Source organism: Zeus faber (genome assembly GCF_960531495.2).
Source record: "Zeus faber genome assembly, chromosome: 6".
NCBI classification, from domain to species: Eukaryota; Metazoa; Chordata; class Actinopteri; order Zeiformes; family Zeidae; genus Zeus; species Zeus faber.
Genome location: NC_137201.1, coordinates 32,581,784 through 32,606,272, shown reverse-complemented (window position 1 = coordinate 32,606,272; position 24,489 = coordinate 32,581,784). Strand labels below are relative to the sequence as shown.

At 41.9% G+C, this 24,489-nt stretch overlaps 2 protein-coding genes across 2 annotated transcripts; both read left to right on the top strand.

Annotated features, from left to right (window-relative positions):
• Positions 1-3,328: 3,328 nt before the first annotated feature.
• Positions 3,329-9,553, top strand: skor1b (SKI family transcriptional corepressor 1b; the record flags this gene model as incomplete). The annotated part of the gene is made up of 7 exons (XM_080002577.1): positions 3,329-5,086; positions 5,633-5,723; positions 5,845-5,943; positions 6,057-6,116; positions 7,131-7,205; positions 8,414-8,488; positions 9,456-9,553. 7 exons carry the CDS (start codon positions 3,329-3,331, stop codon positions 9,551-9,553), a joined length of 2,256 nt encoding a protein of 751 aa, XP_079858703.1.
• Positions 9,554-12,888: 3,335 nt separating this feature from the next.
• On the top strand, positions 12,889-24,436 carry pias1b (protein inhibitor of activated STAT, 1b; the record flags this gene model as incomplete). The annotated part of the gene is made up of 14 exons (XM_080003106.1): positions 12,889-12,933; positions 13,716-14,148; positions 14,712-14,796; positions 15,042-15,089; positions 16,743-16,833; positions 16,924-17,058; positions 17,198-17,303; positions 17,700-17,773; positions 19,265-19,425; positions 20,812-20,945; positions 21,053-21,230; positions 21,395-21,534; positions 21,830-21,867; positions 21,958-24,436. The coding sequence occupies 14 exons, from the start codon at positions 12,889-12,891 to the stop codon at positions 22,270-22,272; spliced, it is 1,983 nt and encodes a 660-aa protein (XP_079859232.1). The 3' UTR covers positions 22,273-24,436.
• Between the last annotated feature and the right edge of the window lie 53 nt (positions 24,437-24,489).

Here is a 24,489-nt window from a genome sequence, read left to right as displayed (position 1 = left end):
GCACACACTTTTAAATGAGCTTTTCTTTCCTGCACAAAAGGTGTAAAAGGTGCAAGTTTGGACCAAATGGTGACCTCACAGGTGGCTGTGTGCAGGTGCTGGTGGTTCAAGTAATATTACAGGTTGTGGTGTACTGAAATATGTAATGTTATACTAACATATTTAACGTTTACTGAAATATGTAATGTTATACTAACATATTTAACGTTTACTGAAATATGTAATGTTATACTAACATATTTAACGTTTACTGAAATATGTGATGTTTACTGAAATATGTAATGTTATACTAACATATTTAACGTTTACTGAAATATGTAATGTTATGCTAACATATTTAATGTTTACTGAAATATGTAATGTTATACTAACATATTTAATGTTTACTGAAATATGTAATGTTTACTGAAATATGTAACGTTTACTGAAATATGTAATGTTGTACTGAAATATGTAATGTTTACTGAAATATGTATTGTTTACTGTAATTTGTAATGTTTACTGTGATATATAATTTTTACTAAATATGTAATGTTTACTGAAATATGTAATGTTTACTGTAATATGTAATGTTTACTGTGATATATAATGTTATATGGAAATATGAAATGTTATACTGAAATATGTAATGTTTACTGAAATATGTAATGTTTTCGGTAATATAAAATGTTATGCTAAAGTATTTAATGTGTTACTGAAATATATACTATTTTACTGAAATATGTTGTACTGTAAGATATTATGTTATATTGAAATATTAAATGTTTTACTGAAATATATAATGTTATACTGAAATATGTAATGTTGTACTGGAATATGTAATGTTTACTGTAATGTATAATGTTATACTAAAATATGTAATGTTTTACTGAAATATGTTGGACTGTAATATGATATTGAAATATGTAATGTTTTTACTGAAATATATAATGTGTTACTGAAACACGTAATGTTACACTGGAACATGTTGGACTATAATATGTAATCTTATATTAAAATATGTAATGTTTTACTGAAATATGTAATGTTTTATTGAAATATATTGTACCGTAATATATAATGTTTTACTGAAATATGTTAGACTGTAGTATATAATGTTATACTGAAAAAAACGAAGCAGGATTTCGCAAAGAATGCACTGTTGCCCTGGTATAGTAGACGGAGCTTTATTAAATCGAATAAAATAAAAACTGCCCCAGTTATTAATAATAGGGGTTTTTTTTGTTTTTAATGTCGCCAAAGCAAAACGACCTTTTCCAACGACAGGAAGGGAAGCAATATGGTTTTAATTCCAGCGCGCCTGGGATTTCTTTAAGTATTAATAGATCCCCCAAATTGATGTGTATACCTATAATAACCACCCCGACATGGGTTTTTTTAAAGAGAATATCATATGGTGATTGTATGCTCTTATTTTAACACAACCTCATTCCTCTGGTTATTTATTTATTTATGAATTACTAATTAATAAATGTTCTTGTTCTGATCTATTTGCATTTGGAATTTAATTGAATATTTTTAAATGTAGATTTCGAATTAAATTTCAATTTGTATCATTTTCAAATGGTATTCATGTAGCCAATAAATGAATCGCTTCAAATATCAAAATATCTTGAGTTGATCCATGCAAACGTGTTTCTCTGGACACTGGGTTGACATGCAGTTGGTGCTCAGCCTGCAGGACCGTTTGCAGTTGTTTTCACACTGACATCCACCAAAGACCATCACCAACCTGGAGCGTGTTGTCCTCCAAGGCTCCGCACGGTCCCAGGGCGGAGGCGGCGGGTCCCTGGCCCCCGGGGCCCCTGTGTCCGTGGGAAGCAGCACCTGACGGAGGCCTGGGCGGGGTTCAGCTCCTAGAGTCTGGACCCCTGCTGATCCTAAACAAAATACAATCACAAAACCCCGGCTACCCTTTCTAAAATGGGAAGTACCAGGGAAACAATGACAGTCTAAATGAAAAGTTGAAGGCGTTAGACTGGCTCTGTTGATATTTTGATATTTGCATTATATGTATAAGACTGTTCTAAAGGTTTATATACATCGAATTCATCCTACACATTTTATTTTTAACGTACACAATAATAATAATAATAATAATAATAATAATAAAATTCGGATAGGGTTTTATGTTCAACGAAGCCATTTTATGCCACTAATTTATATCACGGAGTTCTTTTGGATTAGCTTCTAAGGGAAAATTGCAAACATTCGTAATTTTGTTTTTATTACAAAAATGTCCAGCTGACGACTGCAGCCTCAGACCAGGCAGAAGGGTGGGGCAGGGCTGGGGGTGCGGGTGGGAGGGTTCCGCAGCCCTGTCAGCTGATTGCTGCGGAGCTTAAAGGGGTTGAACCACACGCTCCTTGTGCACACGCACGGTGCACGGCCACGGCGCACACCGCAGGGCTGCGACGCGCACCGCACCGCTCCACTCCGCGCACACGCAGCGGATCTAACGCACATGTCCGCTCACCTGGTCGCACTTTGGTTTTCTTCGGACACGGGGGGGATCTTCCGCTCGCAATAAAGGTGAGTTTTTTTTGGGGCGTAAAAGGTGTTTAATTATAAGGCGTGCACGCCCAACCTCCGTTGGCACCAGGTATTCTTATCTTGGTGTTATTGCAGTTTGGACGATATAAATAATTTAGATATAATTATGAACCATATATCAAATAGATAATCATCTGTTTACGTCATTTCGGCTTATTGTGTGTTTTTATGAAGGCTGCGAAGCTGAAACCGAAAATTAATTAGAAATATATTTTATGAAGGATAATACAGTTCTATCGAAACGGTGTTCCTTTGAATGTCTTTTAAAAATACTATACCTGCTTTGACGTAACTGCATCTATGATGTCCTTTTACCCCATTGTACTTTATTCCATCTACTTGCTTTTCTTTGATTTTATGATTTGTGTTTTTTTCTTATTTTTATTTGTCTTCCGTTTGTAAAGCACTTAGTGACCTGTGTTTTGGGCTATATAAATACTATTATTATAATTATTATTATTATTAGTATTACTATTGTTATTTTTTTATTTTATTGTATTTGTATTATTATCATAATTAACCCTGCACCTGTCTAAAATGTAGGTATAGGCCAATTATTGACCTTCGTGATGTTAATACGTCTTATAGAAGCGACCACTACTTTCAAACAAAACACATTTAGTTATTTAAAATAAATGTGTCTGTTCTATCCTGTGCTCAGAGTAGAATGAACCAGGCTTCACGTTAATCACAAAGGCCTGGAGCTATCATTACCAGGATATAAAGTACTTTTAATGACCCGTTCAACTGTTTTTCAGCTCACAGGTTTCACAGCATGGAGTCCATAGCTGTTGGACAAGACTCCAGCGCTTCTCCAACCTCCAAACAGGAGCTGTCCTACCCGGGCACCAACAGCCTGAAGCCCAACCAGGTCAGTGAGACGGTGCTGTACGGAATACCCATCGTGTCTCTGGTGATAGACGGCCAGGAGAGGCTCTGCCTGGCCCAGATCTCCAACACGCTGCTCAAGAACTATAGCTACAACGAGATCCACAACCGGCGCGTCGCCCTGGGCATCACCTGCGTGCAGTGCACCCCGGTGCAGCTGGAGATCCTGCGGCGCGCCGGGGCCATGCCCATCTCGTCCCGGCGCTGCGGCATGATCACCAAGCGGGAGGCCGAGCGGCTCTGCAAGTCCTTCCTGGGGGCCCACAGCCCGCCCAAGCTGCCGGAAAACTTTGCGTTCGACGTGTCCCACGAGTGCGCCTGGGGGAGCCGGGGGAACTTCATCCCGGCCCGGTACAACAGCTCCAGGGCCAAGTGCATCAAGTGCTCCTACTGCAACATGTACTTCTCCCCAAATAAATTCATATTCCACTCCCATCGCACACCGGAGTCCAAGTACACGCAACCCGACGCTGCCAATTTTAATTCCTGGAGGCGACACCTCAAACTTTCAGATAAGAACTCCCCGGACGAGGTGGGCCACGCGTGGGAGGACGTGAAGGCTATGTTTAACGGGGGGAGCAGAAAGAGGACTCTGCCGGTGCATGGCCCGCGGTCCGGCTCCCCGTTGAAGCCGCAGGGTCCGAGCCTATCCAGGGACTCGTCCGACCTCCCGCCCAAGATGATCCGCTGCGATGACACCCTGGGGGGCATGGCCACCCCGAGTCCGCGCAGCTACCCGGTCATCCCGGTGCCCAGCAAGGGCTTCGGGATGCTGCAGAAGATCCCGCCGCCCCTGTTCCCGCACCCCTACGGCTTCCCGGCGTTCGGCCTGTGTCAGAAGAAGGAGGACGGCATGATGGGGGAGCAGAGCAAGCCCGGCCTGTCCGGGGTCCTCTGGCCCGGCACCAAGGACACCTACCCGCCCTTCCCGGTGTTCTGGCCCGCGGCGAGCAGCCTGCCGCTGCCCTCCTACCACCAGCCGCAGCACAAGCCCCCGCCGGATCTGCTGTGCCCCCCGAGGCAGGTCGACCTGGACTCCGAGCTCAGTGACCGGAGCACCGGCTCGTCCAAGGACGGCACCGTGGATGGGGAGCGGTGCCCCAGCGCGCACTCCGCGCGAAACGAGGAGGACAAGCTGGGGGAGGACTCACGGCCCACGGAGGGGGTCACCGTGGTGCCCAGGAAAATCAACTACGTGTCCGCGTTCAGACCCGTCGTTAAAGACGCGGACAGCTTTGCCAAACTCTACGGAACCAGGGGGGGTTACAACGGATCCCGCGCCGGCTACATGTCTCCGGACTTCCTGAGTGAGAGCTCCAGCTACCGCTCCGTGTCCCCCTGCGTGGACAGCGAGGCGGATCCAGATGTGGACGTGGAGACCAACAAGTCGCCGGAGGAGGAGGAGGAGGAGGAGGGGGGGGAGGAGCGGGAGGAGGAAGCGTCTCCGGGCTCAGGCTCCGGCTCCGGGTCCGGGTCTCCACCGGCCCAGCAGAGCAGGGCGCACGGCGCGCCGCACAACGACGCACACCCCAAAGCTGCTCTGCTGGAGAGCCGCAGGATGATCTTGCACCCCGCACAGCCCTCCGAGAGGGACCCGCGGAGCAAGCAGCTGCCGGAGACCCATGTGGAGACATCTTACACTGAAGTAAATCAGAATATTTAATATAACATGATCTTTATTATCAGGGCTTCCCTGACAGGCCTTGTATAATTATAGTGGCCTTCAATCAACTATTTTAATGCGTTTATTATTATTATTATTATTATTATTATTATTATTATTATTATTATTATTATTATTATTATTATTATTATTATTATTATTATGAGTGTAGTAGTAGTATTATTGGTATTATTATCACTGTTATTATTGTTATTATTATTATCACTGTTATTATTATTATCATCATAATTATTATTATTATTATTATTATTATTACTACTACATTCCCTTCTCTTGATATAAAGAATTTGACCTGCGTCTTGTTCGGGCGCTGCACAATTCTCATTATTATTATTATTATTATTATTACTACATTCCCTTCTCTTGATATAAAGAATTTGACCTGCGTCTTGTTCGGGCGCTGCACAATTCTCATTATTATTATTATTATTATTATTACTTTTCGAAGATGCCCTTTTCTTATTTTCAGAACATCAGTTATAATAATGAATAATTAATTGTCTATAGATTTACAGCCCGGAGAGGGACGAGCTCCAGCAGAGCAACAGTCCGTATCTCTGCAGATCCACGCACTACCAGGGCGGACTCCTGTCAAACGGTTCGAAATGCACCACAGACGCACTGGTCTCTGTACTCCACCCTCACACGGTTGATATACTCCACCCTCACACGGACCCGTGAATGCGAATGGAAGTGACGCGTGTGTGTGTCCCCTCCAGACGAAGGGGCCAGTAAAGAGGAGCCGTCGTCCACGGTGGGAGAGATAGAATCCAAACCCTTCACCGAACCAAGCGTGGAGGACGGAGAGCCGGACGAGGGTGAGCTCCACTCAGACCACTGCACATTTTACTTAATCTTCCCAACTCACTTGAAATATTCTCAATATTCAGATGCTTTGGGTTTTTTGTTTTTTTTTGCATGATGTGTTTAGGAAAGGAGGCTGCAGTCAGGGCGCAGACAGCCCAGAAAGACCCAGAAACCCTGGCAAAAGGTAAGAAGACGGTAGGTTAGACCTTACTTCATGCATTTGGAGGCCCTGCACGGGCGTTGGATCGGCAGCCAATAACAGGAGCAATTCATAATAATTAGTGATAATTAATGGGGAATAATTGTCAATAAAAATTGACAATTTTCTATATCGTAACGACTAATTAAATATTACAAATGAAATATAATTCAATATTAAACACTACAAATTGTGTCATTATACCATCTGTTACTCCTATAAATGACATACGTTACATACTTATATAGGCTCTCCTGTACATACATTTCAATTAATTCTATGTATTTAATTACATAAATAATTGTAATTTTATAAATATACATAAAAAAATGACATATGGATTCAGCGCGTGTTGGTGTGTTGCGTGCGTCATCTTCTTTTATTATATATTTAATAACGAAATGTAAATAATGTCAATTATGGATTTTTTATAAATAAAAGCAGGTCACCCTACTATCAGGGATTTAGGCCCAAACCCGCAACCCTCCCCGTGGTTAAAAACAGTTATACATTTTCCACCGTAATTAAAGTACACTACTTTAAGAATTGAAGTATTTATAGTATTTTAAGTATTAAAGTATTGATAGTATTGATAGTATTAAGTATTTATTCTATTTTAAGTATTGAATATTTTTATGTATTTTAAGTATTGAAGTATTTATAATATTGAGGTATTTTAAGTATTGAAGTATTTATACCACTATACGTATTGAAGTATTCATAGCATTTAAAGTATTGAAGTATCTATAGTATTTTAAGTATCAAAGTATTTTTAGTATTTTAAGTTTTGAAGTATTTATAGTATTTTATGTATTGAAGTATTTATAGCATTGAAGTTTTTCTAGTATGTTGAGTATTGAAGTGTTTATAGTGGCCTTCGATTTGGACTGCAGGAGGAATGAAGCTTCTGTATAATAACATAATTAAAAAATGCAATTTTGTAATTGACGATAGGAGATAGACTTCATATTCCTCTAAAGCTGTTTGTCTTTTCTGTAGAAGAGCTGCAGAAGCAGCTGTTGGAGCAAGTTGAGCTGAGAAAGAAGCTGGAACGTGAATTCCAAAATCTTAAAGGTGGGTTTGTTATTTACTTTATCAGGCGTTCATCTGCATTATAATAATAATAATAATAATAATAATAATAATAATAATAATAATAATAATCATAATAATAATAATAATAATAATAATTATTATTATTATTATTATTATTATTATTATTATTATTGTTGTGCGTTTACAATGAATGGGTGAACTAAAAATCCATGAAAGGGCAAACCATCTTGAGGAGGTTTTGGAGCTTCTCAAGGTTGAGATTTGAGTGATATTTTAGTGTTGCTCCTCCTGTAAGTTATAGTGTAAATACAACAGGATTGGAATTTACGATATTTCCAGGTTTTGACTGACATATCTAGGAGAAAGATCAGAAACGTGTGATACAATGGACATAACAGAGGTTTTATATACAAAAGTCAAGGAGAAGAGGGAAAAAGATTAAACAAATTTCATATAAAATAAATATGTGTGTGGTAACTATCATATTTTAGCCTCTATCAAGCCACAGATGACTCAACTTCACTGACCTTCTGTTTGTTGCAAGGTTTTATGAAACATCCAAAATATATACTTCACAAATTCACCCTTGGCTTGTTGACTTCCAGAGTATTTTACAATACCTCCATACTTCACTCCTACGCCACTTTCAGGGCAACAAGGTGATTTCAAAACCCTGTGTAAAATTCTCCAGGATTTGAAAACAAGCAAAATTAGCAAAGCAAACAAGCAAATCCTTGCTGAATTGGAGAAGTGCTGACGCCATTGGTTTATTTTGGGCTGAATGCGGCTTAGGATTTAACAGTGGGTGTCCAGCTTCGGAACACTGCAATGCAACATGCACAAGATAAGGAACAATAAACAATTGAATGACCAACATCAAGAAATGGACTCAAATTCCATTCCATAAAATATATTCCACAATGCTGAAACTGGAATAATGCCAAATTTACTTGATAGCTAAACGCAACAGAAAATGGATTGCTTTCACCCCAAACTGCAACAAACACCTAATATAAAAGGCCTGAGTGGTCTTGGATTATGAAATATTAAATAGGTGTTTTCCCATGAGGGTGAATCTACAAATTGGCTGGCCTAAGGGAATGCACAGGGGGGTTGGAGTCTTCAACCCCTTTAAATGCCAGAATAATCAGCCATTGTGTACAGGAGTGTGTCCCACATTTATTTAGTCCACTGACCAATATAAATGACGGCTATTTGTTCCTCAGATAATTTTCAAGATCAAATGAAGAGGGAGCTTTCCTACAGGGAGGAGATGGTTCAGCAGCTCCACATCGTGAGAGGTGAGAAAATAAGCCTGCAATGTGGTGTGGATGATGCACAGTGACCTCCTCATTTTCACCAACTAACCCAGAGATTAGACAGGGGCATATTTGCTGAATCTAATTTGATTTAAAGCTGCTCAGGGTCTATGTTAACACCATGGGATGGGCCTCATTATTCTTTGATTTAGACTATTTTTTAATAGAGCAGCCACTGATATAAGAAACAGACTTACGATGGTACTTCTGCTTTTTGTGAGATGAATGGGTGAAGTTTGCACATATTTATTAGTCAATGCAAGTCAAATGTATTTATAAACCACATTTTAAAAAGTGCTATACAGTGAATCGATAAAGACAATAAAATAAATGTGCAATTCAACGTTAACAATTACAATTAAGTTATTGCTGTTATCACAAAAATAGTCTCGACTATGCACTGTCTGCACTACATAGGTTTCTTTGACCGCAGGATTATATGATAAATGGCATCAATGCAGCTGCAACATGCAGCTGCATGTCTAGGTTATCCTTTCTCACTTCTCTCATGAATACTTAATGCAGCGATTTGGACCACAATGCAAAGCGTGTTATGCAATTCAGCAGAAGTTAAAAGGTAAAGGCTTTGAAGTGCAAACTGCACCCCTGCCCCGACGTGACGTAGAGTCACAGTCATTAAGAGAGGACAAGGTCGGTTTAGTACATTTGACCTATTTCACCACACGCACTCCAGAGCTGTGCAGCCACGGTCGTGCTCCAGCACCTTCCTCAGCTGGGCCCTGAATCACTTCATCTCTATCATGTGGGTTCTGCAAGCTGCGCAGATGCATGTAAAAAAAAATAACCTCACATACTGTACAGCAGGCCTAGACATCGGGGCCTTTTAGGTCATATGTACAACCCACACGTCAGGCTGATTTGAATTCTCTTTACGAGTGTCTTCGCCCGCCCAGGTGCATTATTCATTGCCTCATGTCTTTCTTCCTAGAAGCTCACGACGCTTTGCACCATTTCTCCTGCAAGATGTTAACTCCTCGTCACTGCAGTGGAACCTGCTCCTTCAAATCCCCTCTGCTTCCACCTTAAACCGTGCGCACCACCCAAAGCAAAACGCTCTTCCGCTGGAGGCAACAGGGACGGAGCTGCAGCTTGTGTGGAATAACCAGAGGAAAACAAGAACTTTTGGGGAGAAACCCAGCTTGACAGTAGCCCCCTTTTGTCAACGGCCCTGTTGTAATTTTGTAATATATTGGATTGTGTATGTCGAGGCTAAATGTGACGTTTAACCGTCTTGCATAAGGTGACATTTTTGTTTTACTTTAACTATACACCCGAATTATTATATTTATTTCGTGGCAAAGTGCAATGGTGATGTATGTATACGGTTGTAATTAGAGTTTGTTCTTTAATTGTCAGTTACAGTGGCAAGCGGGCTGTAATGTGCAGGATAGGCCGACGTCTTCATGTTTGGAGGCCAACAAACAACATACATATTTCTGAATGTTTTGCACTTTAAAAAACGAGTGATATAAATAAGCATATGTGTGTAAATAACAGGTACAGTTGGTGTCCAGGGCTGATTTTTTTATTATCACAATGTGACAAATATGTCCCCGTAGTAAACATAGAAGTAGACTCAGTTACATTCACTAACTTTAATTAATGACTGTAATTAATGAATAATTCTTCTTTCATTTAACTTTTTGGTTCCATTAGTCTGTTTTGAGGAGCAAATTCATTTTAATAAAACAAATCTGAAATATATCTAATCTGCGTGCCTCACTCACTATACATTATGGTCTTTATATATGTATATTTAGTTTATTCTATTTGTTTATATGTACCTCACTCGGCTTATTCAAAGGATTTGGCCCCAACAACCATTCGTCCTCTATAGCAGGGGTTCCCAAAATGTGGTTCGCGGCCCCCTGTGGGTCCTCGAAGGGATTGCAGGAGGTATGCCGCAAATTATGAAATTATAATTTCATATACTGTATGTTGTTTTTATTTTATTGCTTTACATTTTGAACATTTTAGTCATGTTCAAAAAATATAATTACTCGACCCCACTGATGATGGTGAGTTTTTGTCGGCACATTTGCTGTGACATTTTTGTCAGTTTAAGTTAAATGTTGAACCATTTGGCAGTTTTTTATAGGTAAATAAAGTATATACAACTTTAGATTTTTGTTTATTTAATTTATTTTCCTTTATTCTTTTTATTATTATTATTACAAAGTTAGCCCGCCAAGGGGGGGGGGGCTTGCCCTACCCCCCCCCCCCTATATAATAATAACAAAAGTAATAAAAAAAAAAAAATTAAATAAATAAATAAATAAAATACTAATGTATAATAATAATGATAAAAGCTTCTTTGATATAGAAAAATCTAAAAACACAGTGTACAAAATGCTTTGGCAGATAAAATAAAAGCAGAGTGCTCAGATCATGAGAAAAAATAAAGGCAAAACAACATTAATTAACAGGAATGAAATTCATTCATTAAAATGAAAAGGCCGATAAAGAGACAATAAAAGGCAGATCATTTAAAAAAAAACGAGGCCTAACCCTCGCCACTGCTGTTTTCTTGTCGTATAGATAAAAACTAAATAATTTAAACACTTCTGAGGATTAAAAACCAAAAAAAAAGAAGCAAAAAAACCCCCAAACAAACAAAAAACAAAGAAAACTGACCAGTGACCTGCAGGGCCGCTGGTTCTGCAGCAAGACGCTGCCACCTACTGGACGAGCCGCTGCTCGCCCTCTGTCCTCCGCCTCAAACCGCAGGAACAAACTTTTACAAACGTTCACTTGAGATTGAATTCAATCAAAAAACGAATGGATTAAGTGCCGTTTTTTTCTTTCCTAATTAACTCATTAAAGTCAGTCTTGAAGGGGGATGTATGGGGGGTTTGTTTTACTGTATCGTTGTGTATGAATAAAGTATTATATCATTAAAATCAATATATTCATCACAAATCCTACATTATTGTCTTTAATATAGAAAGCTACTCATCAGATGAAGGATGCAGTAATGCCACATCGCTCCATTTAAGTGTGTACAGCTTCACAACGGACGGAAAGTTGACTGTACGGTGATTGCACGGTTATTACGTCACAAATTCGTAGTTTTCAAATCGTTTCGAGAGAAAACGTCAAATCCTCGGAGTAGCACGTGGCTGCAGTAGAGGAGGCTGCAGCTCCGGGACCGCAGTCCCAGGACGGCACTTCTAGGGCCCGAGGACCCTATAGGACCCTGACCTCAGAGGATAACTAAGGACACATGGACCTAAGGACCATGGACCTTGTACTTGAAAGTATAGTAGTAAAGTAGTATTTGGGTGGAATAAACCTTTAATACTATAAATGGTATTTTGTTGGAATAAACGTTTAAAAGTATAAGTAGTATTTGGGTAGAATAAACATTTAAAAGTATAAGTAGTATTTGGGTGGAATAAACCTTTAACACTATAAGTAGTATTTTGTTGGAATAAACGTTTAAAACTATAAGTAGTATTTAAGTGGAATAAACCTTTAAAAGTATACATAGTATTTGGGTGGAATAAACCTTTAAAAGTATACATAGTATTTGGGTAGAATAAACATTTAAAGGTATAAGTAGTATTTGGGTAGAATAAACATTTAAAAGTATAAGTAGTATTTGGGTGGAATAAACCTTTAAAAGTATACATAGTATTTGGGTGGAATAAACCTTTAACACTATAAATAGTATTTTGGTGGTATAAACGTTTAAAAGTATACATAGTATTTGGGTGGAATAAACCTTTAAAAGTATACATAGTATTTGGGTGGAATAAACCTTTAACACTATAAATAGTATTTTGGTGGTATAAACGTTTAAAGGTATACATAGTATTTGGGTGGAATAAACCTTTAAAAGTATACATAGTATTTGGGTGGAATAAACCTTTAACACTATCATTTGCTAGGAGCAGGGCCTTTGGGTCCTATGAGCGCAGTCCTCAAGTCCTAGGAGGGAGGTCCCCGGGTCCTAGGATAGAGGATGGTAGCTCAGGCGGTAGAGCTGGTGGTCTAGTCATGTAAAGGTTGCTGGTTGGATCCCAGGCTCCTCCTGCTAGCATGCTGTAGTGTCCTTGAGCAAGACACTTAACCCCTCATTGCTCCTGATGGCTGCGTCCGTCGCTGTTTGAACAATTGTAAGTGGCTTTGGATAAAAGCGTCTGATCAATGTAATGTAATGATACGTGGCCCTCGTCCTAGGAGCGCGGCCCTCAAATCCTAGGACGGAACTCCCGGGTCCTAGGAGCGCGGTCCCCGGGTCCTAGGAGCGCGGTCCCCGGGTCCTAGGAGCGCGGTCCTGGGATCGCGGTGCCCGAGCTGCGGCCCTCTCCACCGCAGGACCGCGCTACTGCGCTGTCCCTGGAGGGCGATGACTGCGCATGCGCTCTCAGTGTAACAAGATGGCGGAGAGTGCGGAACTGAAGGTAAAAATCGAATCCCAAGCGAACGTATTTTTGCTAATCAGCGCTCCACAAACAATAAAGTTTCGGCTCCCAACGACACCCGTGTTCTCACTCGACGGCATGTATGTTTTATTAGGCAGCTTGACGCGGCGAACAGCGGCGCAGCGGAGATGAGATCAGCAGCTAGCTTCCAGGCTAGGTAGCGTTAGCTTTGTTATTGTTATCAAGCCGCTTTACGCTTTTCAAAAGCACTAACTGACATCAGCGCAGTGACGGTATCTCCGATGTGTAGCGGTTTCCCGCTGACTTGCTTTGTGTGTTGCTAATCACACCGCAGTGTCTGCTGAGGTGGGCTCTGTCTATTTGCTGGAGACGGTTGTTAACTCCTAATCTGTGCGTGCAGCACAGGGTCTCGCCGATATAAAAGGAGACGGTCGCTAGTGCGACTTTTGTGGAACAGTGAAGGTAACAGTGATGTTTAGTCTTGATCTAGTGCACCACTAAACGAACTCGCATCTGATTCGAAATCGTCGCCAAAATAAAACACGAAACGTAGCCCAGTCTCAGGGCATGTATCTCACTTTGTGTTGGTGTTTATGAGTACACAAACACGGTGCATGCTCTGATACCAACATATGTATCTGCAGTGCAGACCCTGCTTTAAATATTTAGTTCTAAAGCTGTATTTTCTGAATCAAAGGTGCAGGGAAGGTGATCATAGTAAAATCTGCACTGTATAAGTGTTATCGCAGTGGTTACCAGGGTATAGTCTTGATTGCCATTTTCTCGTTATTTTTCTCCAGCAAATGATAATGAGCCTTCGAGTTTCGGAACTCCAAGTGCTGCTGGGCTACGCGGGACGCAACAAGCACGGGCGGAAACACGAACTCTTGACCAAAGCACTTCACCTGCTCAAGGCCGGTTGTAGCCCTGCAGTGCAGATGAAGATCAAGGAGCTCTACAGACGGCGATTCCCCACCAAAATGGTGTCACCACTGGACCTGGCTTTGCCCAGCGTGCGATCCACCTCCAGCCTGCCAGCGGGTCTCACTCAGCTGGGGTTCGACAGCCACGGAGCCCCCTCTCCCCTGCTGCCTGTGTCTTTACTGGGGCCAAAGCACGAGCTGGGACTGCCTCACCTGCCCTCCGCCCTCCACCCCGTACACCCTGATGTCAAGCTGCAGAGATTGCCCTTCTATGACCTGCTGGATGAGCTCATCAAGCCCACCAGCCTGGGTGAGTCCACTCTTCTGTTCAGCCGTATATTTAACCAGAGCCCAGACTGCAGACATTTGGATGTGAAAACCATGAACGTACGATGAAACGCAGATTTGACTGCAGCTCGGTTTCTCTAATTTTATGAATCAAAGAGAAGGCAAATGTTTCGATGTCAGCTTTAAAAATGAACTCTGTTATTGTTATCCTAAGGAAATGTGGTTGCAGCAATCATATATATAATATATATAATCCTATAAGATAAAATGGCAGTAATAGGCTATTAGTATACATCCTGAGCAATGGAGAAAGAAATCATGAAATCCAGTTCGGTGCATTTTATTTACCCATTACCAATATGCATTATTTTATACTTTAAAATGCAGTTTCTGCTCACACACACTCACAGACACTGTTATATAAAGATGAAAAGGGGAACTTGGCAGTTTGTATTTTAGTGACGGAAAGGGAGATCCAATCGCATTGACATCTGCAGCAGGCTCATTTAAATGACTTTTCTGGGGGCCCACTCTCAATCCCATATCTCCCATTTTTTTTTTTCTTTTTTTCATTCTGTCATTTAGCCTCAGACAACAGTCAACGGTTCCAGGAAACGTGTTACGCTTTCGCATTAACACCACAGCAAGTTCAACAGATCAGCAGCTCCATGTAAGTCAGGAAGGAACGACTGTGTTTATCGTCTCAGCTTATTCAGACGCAATTAAATAATATTTCAGAAGTGCTTCAGAATTCAAATGAGATTGACTACATTCACAATTGGATTAAGATGCAGAGGTGTATTCATGTTAGAAGCAAATATATTTTTATTTTAGTGAAAACAAATATTTTCCACTGCTCTGTGTGTATAAACAGAATAGTAATTTCTCACACTGTCTTCTGTGTTGATGCTGTAGGGACATCTCTGGTACCAAATGTGATTTTGCAGTTCAAGTTCAGTTACGGTAAGCCTCTGGTTTTCAAAGTCAAAGATACAGATCTTTTTTTTTCCCCAAAAAATTGACATATGAACTTATAACTTAGTACTGATAACATTCATCTCTTTTTATTACCAAATATTTATGCGCTTTATACTGTACGTTATACTATGTTGTTTGTATGTGTAATGCCTGTTGAATTGTGTGATGTACTTGTCATGAGGAAAAATTCCACAGACCTTGATTATGTGTGTTATAAATATCTAATCTAGGGTTTCTCAACATGTTTTGACTCATGACTCGGATTTCTAGGTCCCAAAATAGGTGCGACAACAGCAATTAGAGAAAGTGACAAATATTATCTTTTCCATTTATTATTACTTTTCCAGGTGTGGCTATTCCACATTGCACATTTAACTGTTGCATGTGATGTATGTGTCATAGCGGCTTCATTGATTAAACCCATAGAACATGGGGGGCGTGCTCCAAATGGAATATATCGAAATATATTACTAAAACAAATGACAAATATCAGCGTAACAGTCTTTCAAGTGTTCATATCAAGTGACCCCATGTGGGGTCGCAAGCCCACATTTGTCTGATCTAATTTTAGTTCATGCAATTTGTAATACGGAGCAGAGTATACTGTATACTCTGAAAAAGAATGTCCTACTTCTGAACCATTTACATCTTGATTCTTTATTCTATTTGCTGTGTTGTTGAATTCTGATCTTTGGCTCACACATGTTGGTGACACACGTGCTCACAGCAACATATGTGAGGTTGTCATAGCAACACGGGGCAAAGGACAGACACCACACATGGAGCTAAGTGAACTGAAAGTGCTCTTCTTAAGCCACATCCTGCGCTTCAGAGGCTTCAATACGACAGATTGGGGTGCAGATAGAAAGACTTTCTTATTCTTTGTTCAGTACTTTGATTCCCAGCAACAATCGAGGGGGTGGCACCGTGTTGTGCCCTCTTTTCATCTGACAGAACATTAGAGAACATTCCAAAGACTCCTGCTGTCTTCTCTCATGTTCATTCCCCACAGAGCACGTCATTTCTGCTTTTCACTGTCCTCTGGCATGCTGGCTGTAATGGACAAATCATTTGTGTGACTTATATCTTGAGCGTTTTGATTCAATCTGTATCAGACGGAGGTTGTAATGAGGTTGCATCAACATGGTTGTAAATATGGCATTTCAGTCAAATCCATGGTGCCTTATTTATCAAAACACTTAAGCCCTGGGGAGGGGGGTTCTGGTGAAATTAATTTTCAAAACTTATTCTCATCAAATTAGTTATTATCTCTTATTTTTTCCCGAGTGAACTTTTACCATGGTGTGTACTTACGAGTAGCAGAGCTGATGTATATACATTAAAATAAGCTCCACACCAAGTTAAGTGTTAACCAAAAACATTGTAAATATCAAATGAGTAGTAGTAGTGCCCCAACTACAGTCTTCACCCCCCTACAGTACGGTTAAAAATGTGTCTGGACTGAAATTTTTTTTATGAATATAAATAAATAAATACTTTGTTATCATCCTCAGATGATTAGGGGTTCAAAGCTTTAAAAGTGTCTCTGCAAAAAACATTTTAAGATGGAATGGACTTATTGTGAATTTGGCAGCCTGCGATTTTGAGCTGATCTCCCATCTCATCATCTCTGCCCAGATTCTGTTTATCGGAGACTAGCTGCCCCCAGGAGGATCATTTCCCCCCCAACCTGTGCGTGAAGGTGAACGGGAAGCCCTGCAATCTCCCTGTAAGTTTAATCCCTCCGCCACTAGTTGGTATCTCTTAGTAGTGTTTACAGCCACCAGCTACTAAAACTCGTACCTACATTCTTCTGCAGGGATATCTTCCTCCTACCAAAAATGGAGTCGAACCAAAAAGGCCCAGCCGTCCGATAAACATAACGTCTCTAGTCAGATTGTCCACCACAGTCCCCAACACCATCGTGGTCTCGTGGACTTCAGAAATTGGCAGGGTAAGTGCACAGTGGTCTCAGGGTGAGCAAAACCTTTATCTAAAAGCTGCAACAGAATATCCAGGCTTTCAGTTATTTTAAGCTTGAGTATTTTAGTCACCTGTTGACTAATATGATTTGATTTCTTCCACCTCGTCAGAGTTTTTCCATGGCGGTGTATCTGGTCAGACAGCAGTCCTCCACCGTGTTGCTACAAAGACTACGGGCCAAAGGGATCAGGAATCCTGACCACTCCAGGGCTCTGAGTATGCAGCTTCTTCATCTAGTATCATAAGTCACCCTTTCTCTAACTGTGAATTATCCAGCATTATCTTCATACACATTAAATTATATTAATCTAAATATATATTTTGTCATTTTTTCATCCTACCAATGAATACCAAACATAACAGCACGAGAGATGCATGGTGCATGTCAGTGTTGTAGAACTCCAGTCTGGGCTAGACTCTCCATCTTGACCCGGTCCTTGGGAGTTATTACCATTATTAACACCGATCAAATTCAAAACCAAAATGTGATGTCTCTTCTGCATATATCACTGCACCGTCTGATGGTGTAGATGGTGTAGATCATTCTGTGACGGCGAATGTTCATGTAAACACTGACCTCCCTCTAATGCTGCTGTTCTCTCTCTCTCACAGTCAAAGAGAAGTTGACCGCTGATCCTGAGAGTGAAATCGCCACAACCAGCCTACGTGTCTCACTCCTCTGTCCAGTAAATATGCTGATTCACTTTATTTAAAGAGTGACTGTAGCTGTGGGAAAAGTAATGTGTGCTTGTGTGAGTGTGATATGTTGAAATCACAGGTTCCCAACGGGTGTTTGGTTTTGTGAGGTAAAGGAAGGTTCATCCTGATAGGTAGAGGAAGGTTCATCCTCCGCCCGGGAACCTTATGGGGCTTTATTGGTAGATTATGTCACTTCCTGTTTGATTTTTCCTGCCACAGTTTGTCACAGACAAAATTAGGAAAATAATAAACACTTGTTATATAATGCTTGGTGTTGGCCACTCAGCGTCCATTTGCAGTCTGCCCGCCTTCAAAGTGGGATCCCTCCCTTTGTGGCCTCTTCTCAACGTTTCTTCCGCCCCCCGGGAGTTTTTCCTTTCCTGACTAGAGGTCAAGATGAAGGGAGGCTGCTGAAGCCCTTTGAGACTGCACTGTGATTAAGGGCTTTAGAAATAAACAGGACTTCTAGTTGCCAAACCTCTGTGTCTTACAGACTTACTGTGTCTTTAGCGTAATAAAACACAGTCACAGTCTTCCTCGACATCCTGGAGAAGTAATGTTGCAATTAGGGCTGCAGATATTCCTCTATGATCACATTCAAATTTGTATGCTTTATTATTTTTACTATTAAAATATATTAAAAAAATGTAATGCTCAAATTTTGTTGGGGAGGCGTTATGCATGGTTCTCAGAGCGATCTTTTCTCCAGACAAACCAAATAAAAACGCTAGATGTATTTAATTTACTCCGTTTCCTGCTGCTGCTCTGTGGAGCAAATCGCACATCGCTCCTGAAAAAAATCCCTCCCGTGTTCTGAATTGTGAATTGGTTTGTGAATTGATTTGCTAACTTTAGCCAAAATACTTATAATCAATTATTTATTTATATTTAAAACAAATATACAATCAAAGGGCTGACTTGTCTGTTGCAAGGTTATAAGACAATAACGCAGTGCCATGACTAAGTTGTAACAGTAAAAAAAAAAAAAAGTTTCGATTGTCCTTCTTTTGAAAACACCTGCTCGGCAGATAAGTCAAATAAAAGTTTAATATTTCAGGAAAATTGTGAAACAGGTCTCTGATTGTTGGAAACCTCAATCTGTCGCAATCCACATCACGCACGCTGTCTGTCAAACCTTTGTCTGTCGTGGAGAACTCTTGAGGTGGCGAGCTCCATAAATGTACACAATACAGATACGTAGTACTGTGAGGCTGGCTGCGGCTGACTTGAATACAAAGGAAGGAAAAGAGGTCAGACAGGTTTGAGTAAAACTTTGGAATATTGACTCTAAATAGTAAAACCAAACAACCAAAATAAATCTGCGAGTTCTGAAGGTTTATAAAATTATATTTTATTTCAACGCAGAAGCTTATTCCTGCAATCCTTTATCTACAGAAATGTCACTGACTGTGTGTGTGTGTGTGTGTGTGTGTGTGTGTGTGTGTGTGTGTGTGTGTGTGTGTGTGTGTGTGTGTCAGCTTGGGAAGATGCGTCTGACCATCCCCTGCCGAGCACTGACCTGCTCGCACCTCCAGTGTTTCGATGCAACGCTCTACATCCAGATGAACGAGAAGAAGCCGACCTGGGTTTGTCCCGTCTGCGACAAGAAGGCGCCGTACGAGCATCTCATCATCGACGGGTGAGTCACAAACTGGTTCCCCGTTCCCCCGCACCCCCAGGGGAACGAAGGTCACGGGGAGCGCATTATGTAGTCACACGGTGTTTTGTAATAAATAGCTTGAACTCAATGCCTAATAAGTTTGGCCAGTGGGGTTTGAGCTTTACTCCGGGTTCCATTCGTCCGTAAACCTTCACTGCTCTCAGCTCATCAGTACACCAAAATCTTGTTTCTGAGCAGATTTGAGGCGAGAAATTAGCAATCCAGTTGCCGAATCTTCACTCATATTACATCTACAATGTCTTGTTTAAAAGTTAGTTCCGACTTTGGTCGCCGTGCTCCAAGCACCTGGGGGACACGGACGCCGCACCGCGACATCGCACAGGGGATTTTTTTTCCTTTCATGAACGTCGGAAAATAAAATTAATTCATCTACAGTAAAAACACACTATTTTTATTGGTTTTGTTTGGGGAAACCCACAGTGGATCATGCACTGCAGCCCACACGCTATGTACCACATCCTTTTTTTTTTTTTTTTTTCTTAGAAAACGCAGCAGAATTATTTTATAAATGCTAACACTTCCGTCGTCTGCAGTATCTTCAAGTACAGTCGCTATTTATTCCTCTTTCTTTTAAAAGGGTTTGTTTGTTTGTTGTGTTACTCGGATGGGGGGGGGGGGGCTTCTAATTCTACTGACTTAGCGTGAATGTGTTAGGGCGGCGAATGTAGGGGATGGTAGCTCAGGCGGTAGAGCTGGTGGTCTAGTGATCTAAAGGTTGCTGGTTGGATCCCAGGCTCCTCCTGCTAGCATGCTGTAGTGTCCTTGAGCAAGACACTTAACCCCTAATTGCTCCTGATGGCTGCGTCCGTCGGTGATTGAACAATTGTAAGTCGCTTTGGATAAAAGCGTCTGCCAAATGTAATGTAATGTCAACGGGTTGTTTCAGGACAGGTTATCTGAACCGACAGCTCACAATGAACTGACTCGGTGGTGTTATTTGTGTGTGTGTGTGTGTGTGTGTGTGTGTGTGTGTGTGTGTGTGTGTGTGTGTGTGTGTGTGTGTGTGTGTGTGTGTGTGTGTGTGTGTGTGTGTGTGTGTGTGTGTGTGTGTGTGTGTGTTAGCAGGTCCATCACAGACAGAAATGTATGTGCGCAAGCACTGAAATGTGAGTTTTTCATGATGGGTCCCCTTTAAACCATGTTTAGTAAAAAGAAAAACCTGAAATCGTTGCAGTTGCTTCACTTGCCCCACACTGACCTCTGCCCTTTACCAAATATACAGGATTTACTTTTTATTGAATGAGAGCGAGGTGATTCGCCCAAAGGTCCATCTTAAATGTCATGAAATGTCCCTTCAAGAGGCCTTAAAAAGAATCATGTAGAACTGTGATCTGCTGTTTCCAGGCTGTTCATGGAGATCCTGAACAGCTGCTCTGACTGCGATGAGATCCAGTTCAAGGAAGATGGAAACTGGTCGCCCATGCGGTGGCAGAAGGAGGTGCAGGAGGTGTCGGCGTCGTACAACGGGGTGGACACAGGTGACCGATTCAGCGGGGAAGCCCGAGAGGTTCAGAATGTGTGGTTGTTTTTATTTAAGTTTTTCCAGCATGGAATGCGTCTCCCCCCCCCCCCCCCCCCCCCGCAGGCTCATGTCGGACCGAAGCCTCTGAGCAGAAACACAGTTCTCACCACGACAACGGGAAGAAAGTGGACGTGATCGATCTGACGCTCGAGAGCTCGTCGGAGGAGGAGCTTGACGACGAGCCACCGCCGAAGCGATCCTGTCCCCCGCTGTCTCCCCCCTCTCCGCCTAGCAACAAGGGGTGAGGCGCAAACCTGAAGGGGAGGGGGTGGTGGTGGTGGGGGGGCGGCAGGCATAGTTAATGAGTGTACTATCCACGCACTGTAACTCAGAACAGGTTACTGACGTCAGAAACAGGCGATGTGGTCTCGTGGTGTTATTGGTTTCTATATTTTTGTGTGGCAGGGTGTTGAACCTCCACGGCCAGGCCTCTCCTGTGAGCACAGCTCCCAGCATGCCTCCTGTGGAGACCAGCTACATCCCCCCTCCTCCGCCGCTCATCCAGGACTACCGCCATTATTACCACACGCCCAGCGACCTGCCAGGTACAGCGCACGCTGCAGGGGCGACGGAAAACGCCAGAAACATGGAAACAAAGGAAGTAGTTTCAGCCACAGCACGGTGTCAGAGGCTTGTGGTGAAAGTAGTTCCTTTGTTTCCAGATATTATTATTATTATTATTATTATTATTATTATACACAGTAAATATTTGAACAACAAACTTGAGATGTTTTTTTTAGTGCCACTGCACTGCGTAATGGCACAATAGTTCAAGTCAAAACAGATTGTAGCTATTATCAAAACTCACTCTTTTTTTATTTTTATTTTTTTTTATTTCAGATTTAAATTTCTTCTCCTTCCTCCAAGGCGACAGTCAGGTATGTTTCCCTTTCTGTTTCCGCACGATCTCGTCTGAATGTTCCTGTCTCACTGCAGCGCGCTAACCCAGGTGTTGCTCCCCCCCGCAGCATTACAACATGGTGATGGCCGCCGCCGCCGCCGCCTCGGCCTCCACCTCGGAGGACCACGACCTGCTGCTCAACCGCTTCCTGCCCTACGGCTCCTCCCAGATGTTCCTGGAGCAGCCGGCCACGCCTGGCAGCAGCACGCTGGTCGCCACCAACGGCGGCAGCAACAGCGGCAGCACCAGCAGCCTGGTGTCGTCCAGCAGCCTGCGGGAGCGCGACAGCCACTCGGTGTCGGGCGTGTCCCGCTCCTCGGCGGAGGTGGCGGCGGCCGCGGCCATTTACGGCTCGATAGCTGACGTCATCTCTTTGGACTAGAGCCGCACGGGACAGAGCGGGAGTTTGTTTGTAAATAAAGAAGAGCGAGACGAGGAGAGAACAACGCTATGTACAGAGAGGAAAAATCTATTTTCAATTTTATTGTATGTAAATAGACTTGGGGACAGTTCCTGTCCAGTGAGTTGCTTCAGTTTGATATTTTCTGTGAATACTGGAGACTTTTTTCACACCTCTTCATGTGGTCTTTTGATTATATTGTATCTTTTGTACTTGGTTTTTACAGTTTTATTTCAATATTCCATGTCAATGGCATTATTTCTATATAATGTAAAGTGCACAGAACCAGATGAGGTTACACTTTATGAACATTTAGGACTGAGAGGAAACGGGCATTGGTATAAATGTGCAGGTGGACGAGTCTCAGCGAAACAGAATGTGTAACACTTGTTTAATATGCCCGTGTTTTTACCATCATGGTAGATTTTCATTTCAGACACTCATGCTGTGGTTTATTATTAATTTTAAGGAAACTATTTATGATGTAAGTTATGGTGGATGTATGCTGTCTATAAAGCATTCCCTCCGCCCCGGGAGTTGTTGCCACTAGAAACGCGAAAGGCAAACGTTAGGTTTTTTTTTTTTTTTTTTTTTTATGTTTTCATGACTCTTGCATCTTACTCTGAACTCACCCTGCTTCTTCCAGTCAAAATCCAAACCATCTAGGTTTCATGTCTATGTAAAATACAAATGGGTTGAAATGTACTCAGTATTTTAGGGCCAGGCTTTTTCAACTTTGTATGAATGGCTCAGAGCCAACCAAAAAAGAAAAACAATTAACTTATGAAGCTTCCTATTCGGACCAGTATATAAATTAAAACCAAAGTATTTGTTTTCCCTCCACTGGGTTTGGTGGCAGTGAAATGATACTGACCCCATTTCCAAATTGTGAGACCAGGCTAATTTCTGTTCCTTTTAATTCTTTATTTAAAATGTCCAAGACTTGTTCTGAGTGCAGCTTTATTTTTAGCACTTGCTTTTAGGTCATCTTGCCCTTCTGAAACCTCCGATAGACACTTAATGCAGAACATTTGGCTTTGCATGCCGTTGTTTCGGAACCTTCTCTGTTCGACTCTGCTCCCACTTTGAGGCCGTCGGGGGAATCTCCTCCACTTTGTCAGTATCTGCGTTGCCTAAAATCTAAAGGTCAGCTGTGATGGCTTCACACTTTGGCCTAGAAGTTGAAACTTAATGTTATCCGGCCCCTTTTGTCTGGGCTTGTGCATACAATTAGGATTATTTATTATCATATATATTTTTTTGCATTTGTTTGATTTGTCGATATGCATTGCTGTTATTGTATGTGATATTTCTTTTGTAATTATATAATTAATGCTATTTAAAGATCTCATTGTTGCTTGACATGCATTGTAACATTTTCTGTTTTATTTCGTCAGTTTTACTATCAAAGATGTCAGTAACACAATAGAGGCTTTGATCATTTGGACCTGCTACAAGTTTTACTGTGCTGTTTGATATTTGTATGAATTAAACAGATATAAGAAATCACACGTTTGTCGCGGAGGAAAGTCGATGTGTTTTCCTGTTCAAGAGGTGCAGGGTTCGTCCCGTTTTGCGACGGTGTCCTTCATTTCCCACCAAAATTCCGTGCCATTAGTTCAGGCAGGCCACAAAGTCATGCTCAGCTCACCAGCCAGCCCCACCAGCTGATCTGCATCAGCTGATCCGCCTCCGCATCCAATTGGCTGTCTCGTCGGGACGTTTTTATTCAAGCGGCTTTAACCCGCCCTTGCTTTGCAAGCTCCTTTGCGTCCAACCTCCATCCCGGCTCCTCCTCCTTTTTTATGCTGCAGCTGACTGTCAGTGTCATGGGTGCTTGCTCTGACCGCTTTCTCGAGGGATCTTTGCTGCTGCTCCCTCCACCTTTGGCTTTCCATGAAAGGGCGTGGAGGAGTGCAGTCGTGGCTTGGCTTCCCACGCATGTGCCGGTGGAAGGGCAGGCGGGTCCCAGGACGGAGCCATACGCCCAAACAGAGGCTGCTGCAATCGAATAAAGGTTTCTTTGACCAACCGTGGTCCTGACGGAAGTTGATTTTTATCCCAATTGTCATATTGAGCCCATTCTTCCAAGTCGAGACATTGATCTGCAGGAAGCCCAGCCAACTGAATCGGTGCGAGTATTATGGGATGTAGTGCAAGTTTCGTTTCTGCGGCAGAGGAACAAACCAGTCTCTGAGA